The sequence below is a fragment of the Rousettus aegyptiacus genome, unplaced genomic scaffold, assembly GCF_014176215.1.
Source record: "Rousettus aegyptiacus isolate mRouAeg1 unplaced genomic scaffold, mRouAeg1.p scaffold_m13_p_12, whole genome shotgun sequence".
NCBI lineage: Eukaryota > Metazoa > Chordata > Mammalia > Chiroptera > Pteropodidae > Rousettus > Rousettus aegyptiacus.
This window is the reverse complement of record NW_023416287.1, coordinates 74,243,720-74,256,406: the sequence shown is the minus strand read 5'-3', so window position 1 is coordinate 74,256,406 and position 12,687 is coordinate 74,243,720. Positions and strand designations below refer to the sequence as shown.

Sequence of the window (12,687 nt, the reverse complement as noted above, 5' to 3'; positions counted from 1 at the left end):
GCTGGCTGGTAGTGTCTACTTTTATGGGCTGCCCTGCGCTGCTTTAGGTTTTTCCCATTGCAGGAGTACAGTTTTAGGATAAGCATGACTTCTTCTGAAGAGACCTACATGCTACTGTAACATCTTCAGCTAGTCTTCCTTGCCCTGTCACCATTGTTTCTCTAACATTATCCAGCCAGGAAAATGGCACCTTACCATTCCCCAGTAAAGGTTTGAGGGGTGGGATGTCTCTCCAGATTCTAGCTCAAACAGCTCCAGCTGTGTTCACTCCAAGCAGAGTTAACAGGGACAAGGAAAGTCAAGTGCTCAGGTGGATAGTTCTCTGAATAGGTTCTCTTTACCTTGGCTTCTTTACCACAGGTCTTTATAAATTTGTTTTGGATTTTTATTTAATATTTATTCCTTTGTAAATACATGTGTTCTTTGATACAAGTTGAAGAAGTTAGTTTGTGAAAGATGCTGACTTGCTGTCTGTCCTCTGTCCCTGCCCTGTAAGGCTCTGCCGAGCAGCTGCTGAGCCCGGAGTGTTGGAAAGCCACTCTGAGAGCCCTGGGCTGCTGTGCCCCAAACTGCCAGCAGGGAGCAGCTTCTGCAGAGAGCACGGTGCTTCAAAGCTCTCCAGACGTTCTCTTGTCAGACAAGCAGGTGTGTAGTTTTTGGTGTCTCACGTTTTTGTGCATTTGTTTTCCATTTCCTTTGCTGTTTAGATAATTAGGACACATTTAAAGTGAATATCTAAAAAGCAGGGTTTTTGTGTGTGCATTATCTTTAAGAGCCCTATTTTTGCTTTTCCCCCTTTGAATCACCTTTATCTCCCACCTCGGTCTGAGTCTAGTCCATCTGTTTGAGAGCAGCCCGGTCGTAACCCCTCCCCACCTTAACCCACCTGCACCTGCTTCTTAACCTCACACCACTGACTCCTTCAGGCAGAGTTTCATGCCAGCGTCATACTGAGCTCTCAGTTTCATCAATTTTATATGATACACGTCCGCATGAAAAACTATTTGAAAGAATGGTTCCTCTGCATTAGAAGAAAAGTTTGAAGTTTGCTGTCTTACTTTTTACGTGCTGCATACCTTTGCAACTCAAAGCCGAAGCCCTCCCTTGTGGTCTACAGTGACATCCTACTGAAAGTAGACATTCAGGAAGCATTCGTTAACCAGTCATTCTCTTCCAGGTAATGGAGACAATACAATGGCTCTCAACCTTTTTTAATAAGCTTCGGTTATCCACATTGGACTTTAAAAGTTTTGGTTTATTCTCAAAATGGAGTCCTTACATGGATGATATGAAGACATTCATGGGCTATCTCGTCAAAAGGCTGCTCGACTCAGAAATGGCCTGCTTGGCCCAAGACCCATCTGCCAGCAGCAAAATAGGTAACACGCCTTGAGTCCAACCTTCCCTTAGAAGAGACTTGCATAGACATATTAAGATTTAAATCTTTGTGATGAAACTATATATCTGAGTGTCAAGCAAAAGAAATGGGAACTACATGGCATAGGTGTGAACCCGTATATGTGTCATACCTATGTTCCTTTAGATAGTGGATGCTTCTTGCTTCAGCTTGTCTCTGCCCCTCCTTTGCAGGGTGGGGTACAAAGAGAGAGGTTTCAGTCTCCAGCTCTTTCTTCATTTTATGCCACTAAGGAAAGGGTCTTGAATATTTAAACATTTATCTTTAAAGAATGTACATATAAAACTATCCATGACATTTTATAATGAAAAATGTACAATTCAAGAAATGCCGTTGTACTAAATGAAAACCACAGACATACTTACATTAAACATGTTGTTTTTATATCAACATAATTTGTGAGTATACAGGTATATAGTGTTATCTGTATATATTCTATATAATGTTACCGGTGATATTTACAAAGGATACCCTTGTTTATTGTCTCTAAAATTTTTGCTTTCTTTTAGTGCTGAGATCTCTGCATTCAGTAATCATCCAGCTCTTTAAGCCATGGATCCTGGTTTTAGAGGACAATGAAAGGTAAATCGTTTTTCAGATATTCAAAATTTTTTGAAATCTTTAGACTTAGAAATCCTGATGGATTTTGGTACAAGAGATGCATTCACAGATTTAATTTTTTTAAGTGCAGGGCCTTATTTAAATTTAGAAAATGTTTCTTTGTGGAAAAAAACTGAAGATGTTTTCTGTTTGTAGAATTGTTAGTCTGGTTGATCAGAGCTATTGTTACTAATTTTGAAGCAAAACTGGACACTCATTTCCAGTTTTCTACAATAAAAAAGTCAAATGAGTTTTGGTACTCATTTTCAGAGAAACAGAAGCTGCTCTTTTTACTTAGGTCTGGATATTATAACACTAAACATGAGACTTAACTTGATCTTGTCCAGTATCTCAGTTATTTTTTGGAACTAAGTTGGTTTCCAGATTAGTGAGTAGGAATTACCCTTTTAACATGAACTTTACAGTTAAATGAAAGCATTATCTCATGAGCATTTAAGTTCTGGATCTTTGCTTTTGCTAGAGGGCTATTCATAAACAATCTGCAAGCTTCAGGATTTTGTAATGACAATTTGACTGGTGACCATAATACAAGCTGCCTGTTTATTTCCAGAAAGAATTAATGGAATTTATTTTGATATTGAACTTTCTGGACTAGGTTCAGAAACTGAAATTTTAATATAAAGAGTCTCTTTCTTTGGTTATTTCTCACCCATTTATTTTTTGGCATCTTTTTGTTACATGAAAATTTCCTCCTTTCCTCCTTTCTTCCTTCCTTCCTCTCCTTCCCTCCCTTCCGCCTTCCTTCCTTCCTTCCTTCCTTTCCTTCCTCCCTTCTCTTTTCTTCTTTTTCCTTTTCTTTCTTTCTCTCCCTCTGTTCTTACCATTGAAGCTACCTAACAGTATATTTCTAAGGCATTTGAAATGTAACCAAGATGCCCAAGAGATGGGTTCAAGGGTATAAATCGAATGTAAAAAGATGTTCATTTAGGTTACATACTTATGAAATTTAATTGTGTTGGAATAAAGGTTGAGGAGGAAAGTAAATAAAACTACATGGTTGATACTACAAGCTGTAATTCACATCCAGAATTTCCAGGCTTCAAAGTGGTCTAAACGTGTCTTAGAGCTATATAATACAGGGTTTTCTGTGACTCTGGCAAGCCCTAAACTCTGAGACCTAGAGTAATTTAATCATGGCCTTTCATTTCTAAGTGCTTTTTCATTTATTTAAAGCAGCCAACGACATTACCCTTGGCTCGAGAGCGACGCTGTAGTGGCCTCAAGCATTGTGCAGTTGTTCACTGATTGCATTGACTCATTGCACGAGAGTTTTAAAGGTAGGAAGATGTTATGTCTCTGGTTGGTTTTCACTTTGTCCCTAAGTCATTCAGGTACTCTTTTTGCTTCTGTTTTCTTATTTTATTTAGTTTAATTTTAGTTGGCAGGCATTCATCTTTGACCAAAGAAAACTCACTCATATAATTATGTAACATAAAGCTCATAACCTCTTATCTTGTTGGTGAGGTAGCTCGGAGTTCCATCAGTTATGGAGAATATGCAGCCTTTCCCTTTTAAATATTGTCTGTCCCCCATGTTGAACCACATTCTTTCTTCTGTGACACTGACTTCTTTTTCATATTTTCTCTTTTTGTGCTTTATTTTCTTGAAAATATTTAAACACACTTACTTTTTTTTATAATCTATATGTAATAATTCCATTATCTGAAGTTTCCATTGGAGGGTGATTTATTATGCTGCTCTTTGGGATTCCTTCAGACTCTTACTTAGAGGCTTGCTTCCTGTGTCTTTTATAATTTTGTATTCTGAGCCCATATTTAGAGAAATGTTATCTAGGGAAATTCCATAAAGACTAGAATGAGTGTGTGCGCCTCCAGAGAAACTCTGCATTTGTTGTTGCCAATTGGAACTATGTAATTTCTTGGTTTGGAGTTTCTCACACCACACACATATGAAATCGAAGTCCATACTCAACTTGCAGACAGGCCTCAATGATCACTTTTTCCCTCCTCAACTCCAAGTCTGGGCTGAGGTAGAGAAGCTTTCTTTTCCCCACTAATCTGCCCTTTCAGTGAGGGTGTTGTCCTTAGAGGAGCTTATCTTCTGTCGCCTGTGCTGTTCGATAAAAGGGAGAGGAACAACAGTAGGCAAGGAAAGCCTTCACACCCCAGTGCGGGTGCGGCACCTGTGAAAGGGCAGTGGGAAGGAAGAGCCTCAGCCGCCGTACAGCTCTGAGAAAGTATTGTCCAGCGCAGTAGGGAGTTCGAGTGTGAAGATTTACTAAGGAGCCTCACGTTTGGCAGAAGTGGACAGGCCTATGCCCAGTTATTGGCTGAAGGCTGCCTGGGAGGAGTGTGCCCTTGACTTAGGTGCTGCAGTGGATCATGAAGGTGCCATGGCTGGATCAGGAAGTTCTGTTAAAAGGGAGAACTGAGTGGTACACCTCCATGGCTGCCATGTGTTTATGTGGGACTTAGTCATAGAGTTAGCAATATGCCATCCAATATTTATATATATAAATACATATACACACATGCATACACATAGTCGATTAATTTTTTTAGAGCCATTTTAGACAAAATTGAGCAGAAAATACAGAGTTTGTATACCCGGTCCCTTTCTCCATGCAGAGTCCCCCCATTATCTACACCCCCAGCAGAGTGGTATATTTGTTAGTCGATGAACTCGCGTTGATACATTATCAGTACCATTGTCTCAGTGTCTATTTGATAAATGTTGGTGCAATGAGTAATACATGAAATTCTAATAGTACTCTCTCTTTTTTTTTGAAAGGCAGATTCTACTAGCTGCTTTTTACCATCTAAAATATATTTATTAATGAGAAAAATATTGGGATATCAAATTATAGTCACATAGGGTATATATTTAATTTCTAAGTATAAAGGGCAAGTACTCTCACAGGCTTTCACCTGTGTATATAAAATAAGAAGGTGGCTTAGGAACCGGAGGATACACGGATAACATCAGGAATTGGTAGCTAAGATCAGAGAGAGGAAGCAGAAGAACGATGCATAACAGGATGAAGAAGTATTAAAGTGTAGCCTTTTAGTGAGATCATCGATCCAGCTCTCTCCTTTTATAACGAAAAAAATGAGGACCTGGGAAAAAATGAATTTATCTGAGGTCACAAAACTTTTTTGTGTCTGGCTGGAACTAGAAGCTTAGTCTCATTCTAAGAGGTTACTCCTAGACATCTTCTACCTATCTATCCTTACCTAAACAAAACTATCTTTTATCCACATGTAAACAAATACTGCCCTTCACCCCTGTTTCAAAAGATTATTAAAAATACGCGTTAAATGTTTTCTGCTGTAGCATAGAGTAAGGACTGGGAATCGAGGGCACAGAAATGTTAGAAATAGTAAATCGACTGGCACCATGTGTTGATGCTCACTGGTCATTTTTGAACAGTGAATGCTGAGAAACACCATCAGGTTTCTGTTTCTGTGTGTGGTTCTCTCTTCTTTGACTATGCTCCCGTCCTTTGCAGAGAACCCGAAAGGCTGAAACCATTTCAGACTAAATGCCCTTCACGTTGACGTTAGTTTTTGAGGCACTAAAGCAGTTTATTCTTGTGAGAATAATCCTGAGTGATCCAGGTTGCGGCCAAAAGGGATGCCTAGAATTGGTTGGGGTTGTAGAAGAGCAATTTGAATTAAAAAGCCATCTATTTAGAAGTTTTGAAGGAAAACTAATTGCCCCAACTATCTCCCATACACCAGCTACTCGTTCCAGTTACCCAGGTAAGTAAGAACCATTCTTTATTATTAATCTGCCATCAGTTCTCCACCCCCTCACCCCCGGCGTGTGAAAATCTTTGAAATCGTGTAATTATTGAGAACCTTAGGTTTTAGACTTTTAGTTCAAATTTGTGTTTCCTTATTTTTTTATTATTATTATTATTATTATTATTATTATTATTTTAAAGGTTAACTAAAAGGTCTTGAGCTGTATTTGCTTTTTCAATTTTAGGTAAGCTGTTGCCAGGTGATGAAGGTGCCCTTCGCTTACACCTGATGCATTACTGCGAAGCATGCACAGCACCCAAAATGCCAGAGTTCATTTTGTATGCTTTTCATAGTGCCTACCAGAAACTCCCATGGAGGGACCTGCACCCCGATCAGATGCTCATGGAGGCCTTCTTTAAAGTAAGTCTTTCACTCCCCACAGCCTGGAGGGATTGGGCTGTTAGGGAACAGTCTGTGCCCTGTTCACTGTGAGTTTTAGGCACAGTTGCTATGGGTGCCCAAGCAAACTGTGCCACGTTCTGTGTGGTCCTGTGTAAAGTCGCAGGACCACTTGAAAACCCAGAGAAAGACTCTGTCTATAAGAGCAGTCATTCCCTTTAGTAATGTTGTCATGTGAATACATGGTTTCATGACTTTGACACATGCTTCTTGGTGTTTCTGTGTACGCATGTTTTTCTTGGATAGCATCCTTAGAACTACTTATTGTTAAATGTTCTATGAAAGCAAAATGTAAATTAGTACTCAAGCCATTAGTTTCTTTAAGCAGTTATGCAAGGGAGTAATTGGGTTACAGAAGATATAAGTGCATTGTAACACCCAGTGATGCATCATAATCATAAAAGACCCAAAGTGACCTGGGAAAGTACCACTAAGTGTGTGAGAGTCTTTGCAGTAGAAGCAGTAGTTGCAGAAAACAGGCACAGAAGTGTCACATACCAGTCAGGCGTTTTCGTTGTTCTTAAGTTTCTATTTAAAAAGCCCCTTTATTATCTTAGCTTTATATGATTGTTTCATTTTATTTGTTCATAGTCATCAGTTCATTTGTGTTTACTTTTAATGTCACATTAAAATTGAGACTCTTTAAGTGCTTTAATTACTACAGACCCACAGTTATTTATGACAACTAGTAAAAGGCATTGTAGTTTTTAGTGCTTTAAATGGAGACTCCACCCAGCGCTGCTCTTGTCAACCATACCTCTGGGACTCTAAGGCTGAGGACAGTTGTCTTAGAGAAATACAAGGTTAACAATGATTTCATAGTTAGGTTTAGCATAGGAGACTGGCACTAAGTAGATGTTCATCACCATCGTGCTGTAAGATAGCATTTAAGGAAAAAAGCAGCCTTAGCTATATGACAGATTAAATAGTAGAATGGCTATATGAAGGGATGCTGTAGACTCTGTGTCTCTAGAAGTTGTAGTCTAATGATGGATGACTCTGACCTGCCCAAAAGCTGGGCATCTTTCACTTCTATGTGTCTTGGCATACTAAGGTGTATTTTTTGAGTGGATTGAGGGTGAGGCTAGAAAACAGATTATAAAGGGAGGATTAAGAATCATTCTCTAAAAGGGAAAAAGATAAGTAGTTAGCACAGTATAAATATGTTAGTAATAGGAGGATATGAATCATCACTAAATGCTGTTAAATGGTGATTTTATAAGTGGAGTAGACCCTTTTAATCTTCATTTTAAAAGGAAAAGTTTATAGCTAGCCGTGTTTTATTTTAAACAGACTTGAAATAGGTTTATAAGGGATTACTCTGACATTGCTTACATACTTTATAATACATTTTCCATAGCTTCCCCATCCCCAGTCCCTAATAATTTAAAAATTGGATTTAATTAAATATATAGTTAACAAAAATTATAAAGACTAATGATCTGGAGATATTTTTACAACATAACATAATGTTACATTACACTAAAAAGGCAGTATAAAAGTCTATACACTAATACAGTAGGTCTCAAAATATGGTTCCAGGACCAGCAGCATCAATACCACCTGGGAGCTTGTTAGAAATGCACCCACCCTGGTTGTAGAAAATGAAGAATTCTAGAGGTCATGCCCCACACTCTGTGTTTTAGCAAGTCCTCCTGATGGTTCTGATGCACACTCGGCTTTGCGAACTACTGACTAGCAGATCTCAACCTTTGTCCTCTCCCAGCACGTCTGAGGACTGCAATGTGCTCCCTTCAGCACCAGTGACTGATTGTGGCAGGGATTTGCCACCCTGGTTGGAGCTAAGAAAGCTCATTCCTGCTAAGAATTAATCGAATAAGCAGTGAACTCCAAACAAGCTTGAAAATGTTACGCGTACACTCAGTGTGGAAGGAAAGATATTACGAATATTAAGTCTAAATCTCTGGGGGCTAGGATTATGGGTGACTTTTGTAATCTGGGGAAAAAAGTGTTATTTAAAAAAATATAATTTAGTAAACATTGATTTATACACATTTTCGAGATACTAAGTAGCTTAAAGCAAAACACTGGTTTTAATTTGTTTCCTTTTAGGTGGAACGAGGAAGCCCCAAGAGCTGCTTCTTATTTTTGGGGTCTGTCCTCTGCGAAATCAATTGGGTCAGTGTGCTCTCTGATGCCTGGAGTCCCAGTCCCCACCCAGAGACCCGGAGCATGGTTGTCTGCCTCCTTTTCATGATGATTTTATTGGCAAAGGAACATCAGTTGGTAGACCAAACAGTAAGTTTGGAGAGCCTGTAATAAAACTTGGCAAGGTCCCCTAGATCCTCACTTTCCTTGAGGTTGTCCTTTGTTATTTCCCTGATGCATCTTATCATTGTGAACATGTGCAAGGTATACAGGATGTGCCCTTAACGAGATGCCTGATTTTCTTGGATAGTTCATAATTTAATTGTAGATTATGAAGGGGACTACACTGAGTCAGTATATAAAAATCAATTTTATTTTACGTCTCATTAATTGCTAGTTCTAACACCAGCTCAGAGAGTTCCTTTGAAAATGGGGTTGTGAATACTTACAAATCTTAATGTGCTTTTGCCAAGACTTTGGTTATTACTTTTACTAGTACTCCTAACTTGAGTTGGTTTTTATTTGACATCTTAACTGTTCTATGCTTATCATAGGCCATCTTGGTGGTCACTTCTTAGACTAATTAGGGACATGTATTTCTGGAAAAATGGGAGCTCTGGAACTAAAGGAATATGTGTTTCGATCTTAGGATTCGCCTCTACTGAGTCTTCTTGGACAGGCAAGCTCACTTTCATGGCATCTTGTGGATATCGTGTCATATCAGAGTGTGCTAAGTTATTTCAGCAGCCATTATCAGCCATCCATCCTCCTGGCAAAGGAATCTTCTGCTGAATTAATTGTGAAGCTCCTGAAAGTGACTGCAGGCCTTTCTGTTCCTACTGACAGCCAGAAACATCTTGTAAGTTGAGTGGGTACTTTCAAAGGCAGAGAGTGTTCTTCAGGACTGGTAATAGCTTAAGCACCACTGAGGACAGTCTTGACCCCTGTGACAGCTCATCAGAGGAAGTGGGAGGATATCTATCATGTATACTCATATTTTGGCCTCTCGGATCTTTTAGTTTTATTTATCTCTGGCAAGCATTTATTTACTTGCAGTGTCACATGCTAACGAGACCAAAAGGATTATGGGCTGGCAGTGGGCTGTTTGTCTATGTGATCTGAATGTCATTGGCAGCAGAATGGCTAGGAAGTTATGAGCATGAGTTTGAGTTCTAACAAACTCAGTTCCCCATCTCACTGCCATTACAACCTTGGTTTACTCATCTGAATTGGAAATAATACCTTGCCTTCAAGTGGTGCTGTGAGGATTAAATTAGATAATGAACATAAAAGTTTTTGGGAAAGTTTCTGTTGAGTAATTGGTGTGTAGTTAATGTCATTAATGCAGTGAAAAGGGAGAGTTTTCTCCCGGAACTTCCTGCTCTGTCCTCTCCACTCCCTGCCGAAGTAGCGAGGCCGTGCCTCGCTGGCAGGGAACACTCAGTTAACACTGCTTGCAAGGATTTGTTTGAATGATCTTTTTTTTTTATTGTCAGGATGCAGTTCCAAAATGCCGAGCCTTCACTCATCAGATGGTTCAATTCCTCAGCTCCCTGGAGCAAAATGGAAAAATCACCTTAGCAGTCCTAGAACAGGAAATGTCTAAGCTCTTAGATGATATCATTGTCTTTAACCCACCCGGTAAGTGACCACCAGGGGGGTTGTGTATTTTATGCAGTCATTGAACTTCTGCTGTCTGTAAGGCACTGTGACATCAGGAAGATGGTCGAGACACAGTCATTCCTTTTTCTAGAGAAGCAGTGATCAGAGGCATGACTGGACCCTAGGGGCACTGTGTTATCTCAGCACTGAGAGGAGGCGTGAACATTAAGACCAAGGAAGGGTTGACGTTCTCAGATGCTGGTGTTAGGTTAACTGGACTAAGGGCTTAGATGACTGATAACTCCAGGATATAACTCCATAGGCTCCTCTGTGTAAGGATGAGCTAGAAGTAAACCTGCCCCTAGGGGAGGAAAGCAAAGACATTTATCTGTTTGACCTGGATGTTGGATCCGAAGTCTATGTGGTAGGGGAAAAGATACCTCTTTTGGAAATTAGTTAGTACAAGCCGACCCTCGTGTGGGTTTGAAGAAAGAATTCATAATACCTAGATCGTTCCCCAAAATCCCTCAACCTGAGAATTTAGTTAAACTAGTCCTGGGTTGGCAATGCCACCACATGCCTGGCAGAAAACAACTACAGATCCTTTTTGGAGAAACCCATCTTCAGCTCAGTCTTCAGAGTTCCAAGGAATATGAACTCACAGTAAAAAAAAAAAAAAAAAGTCCTGAAATACATAAGGAAACAAGGAACCATGAGCAAGTCAGCAAAGAACAAGTCAGCAGAGTTAGACATATAAAGACTTAAGATATTGGCATAATTAACACAGTAAACAAAAATTAATATATTTGATGAAATAAGAGAGGTTTGAAAATATCAGTAAGGAATAAACTATTATAGAAATATGCAGTTGGAGAGAGAATCAGATATTCTAGAAATGAAAAATATAAAAATTATAATAAAAATTTAATGGATAAGTTTAACAGCAGATTCAACCCACCTGAAGAGAAAACAGGTAAACTGAAAAATAAACTTGAAGGAAATATCCAGCATGTAGAACAGACAGGAAGAATGTAAAAGTGGGGTTAAGGGACAGAGAACAGACTGAGAAGATTTAACCATCTTCTATATATATAGCCATCAATCTCATCAGAAAGAGAGGAGGTACAGATTTGAGGAGAGGCTAGCTGAAGAGATAGCAAGGCCAAGAACTTCCCAGGACTGGTGAATATAGCAACCCTTAGATTCAGTAAACACATCAAATCTGAGGCAGGATAAATTGAAACAAATTCACACCATCACACTGCAGTGAGGCTGCTGAAGCACCGGTGACAAAGAAAGAACTTCTGCACCCATGAAGGAAAGACACATCGCCTACAGGGGAACAGCATGCATGCCGACTGCCTGCTTCTCAGTGACATCACAGTGCTGAGAGGAAATGACTGGTGACCTCGAGCTGTAAATGAAGAAGACCCATCTTTCAAGGATGAGGAGGAAGTAAAGATATTTTTATTGAAATGGAGGGTGTTTTGTCTCAGTAGTTGTCCCTGGAGGAAATGCTAAAGCATGTTCTTCAGGTGGAAGTAGAGTGATCACAGGATAAGCCATTGCAAGAAGGAATAATAAGCAGAAAAAGTAATAAAACATAAATAAAAACTGCCTATAAAGAACTATAATAATCATGCATTTAGGGGTTTAAAAAGCAAAAGCTAAAATTAAATTATATGACCGCAGTATATATGTTAGGAAACAGGTTGAGTTAAAAGCATTCTAAAGTTTTATTATTTGAGAGGGTCAAGAAATTGATTAAGTTTACACCTTTATGAAATGTGAATGTTAAAAAAAATCTAAAATTCACCAGAAGCATAGAAATAAAATGTATAATTTCTAAGCAAGTAGAGGGAGATAAAAAAGAATGGCTAAAACATGTTCAAAAGATGGCAAGAAAAGAAGCATGGAGAAGGTGAGAAAAATAACCAAAATAAGATAATAAAATTCAAATATATCAGTAACTGTAAATTGACTAATGTTCAGGTTAAAAGATCGTCAGACTGGATTAATAAATGATTTAAAGAAGTATATCTAAAATACAGGATGTAGAAAGTTTTCCATAAGATAAACATATCAGGTAAATATTTAAATAGAAAGCTGGCAGAACTATATTAATATTATACAAATAGGATTATAAGGCAGGAAGAATTTCAGAGCCAAATGATCTCTGTTGTGTTTCCCTGCCCTGAAGTTGCATGACAAAAAATAAAGAAGAAATAAGCAGGCTTCCTTCCGGTCAGGATGGTGGAGTAGGTGAACTGTGCTTGCCTCCTGACAGCCACATCAGAATTACAACCATCACTGTGAGTTTCCTGAAGGCTAGCTGAACAGAAATCCTCCAGCTGGGGACATATAGAAGAGGCCACCTCAAGACTGAATATTGTATGCCAAATGTAATTGAAAAATTAAAAAAACAGAAATAAGCCTTAATAGAAATAAAGTCATTGGAAAATTGATAAAAGGTTCAGTTCACCAGGAAGGAGGATATAATCATTGTTAACTTATTTGTACCTAAAAACACAATAGCTAATGCATAAAGTGAAAATTGGCAGAACTAGAAAGAGAAATGTCAAATTCACTCACAGTGAGAGATTTTGACACATCTCACAGTAATTGATAGATTGAGTAGACAGAAAATCAGTAAGACTGTAGGAGGTCTAAATAGCACAGCTGGATGTAATGAGTATGTGGAGAATGGTGTACCTGTTTCATATATAAGTGTGGAATGAGATAGCGCACCTAAAGTTTAACATCCGCTAAAGG

General features: G+C 38.8%; 1 protein-coding gene across 4 annotated transcripts in view; it reads left to right on the top strand.

Moving 5' to 3' along the window:
• EPG5 (ectopic P-granules autophagy protein 5 homolog) overlaps positions 1-12,687 on the top strand; it is an 89,459-nt gene that overhangs the window by 64,375 nt on the left and 12,397 nt on the right. For 3 of the 4 annotated variants that reach the window (XR_004953713.1, XR_004953714.1, XM_016147787.2), the window contains exons 32-39: positions 497-645; positions 1,178-1,379; positions 1,927-1,999; positions 3,212-3,315; positions 5,990-6,165; positions 8,278-8,463; positions 8,963-9,172; positions 9,810-9,954. Coding sequence is in view for 2 of the 4 variants with exons in the window: in XM_016147787.2 (XP_016003273.2) it covers positions 497-645; positions 1,178-1,379; positions 1,927-1,999; positions 3,212-3,315; positions 5,990-6,165; positions 8,278-8,463; positions 8,963-9,172; positions 9,810-9,954 (1,245 nt within the window). In the remaining 2 variants the exon portion in view is untranslated. The remainder of the gene's footprint in view (positions 1-496; positions 646-1,177; positions 1,380-1,926; positions 2,000-3,211; positions 3,316-5,989; positions 6,166-8,277; positions 8,464-8,962; positions 9,173-9,809; positions 9,955-12,687) is intronic. The other variant, XM_036230012.1, reaches the window with a different exon arrangement.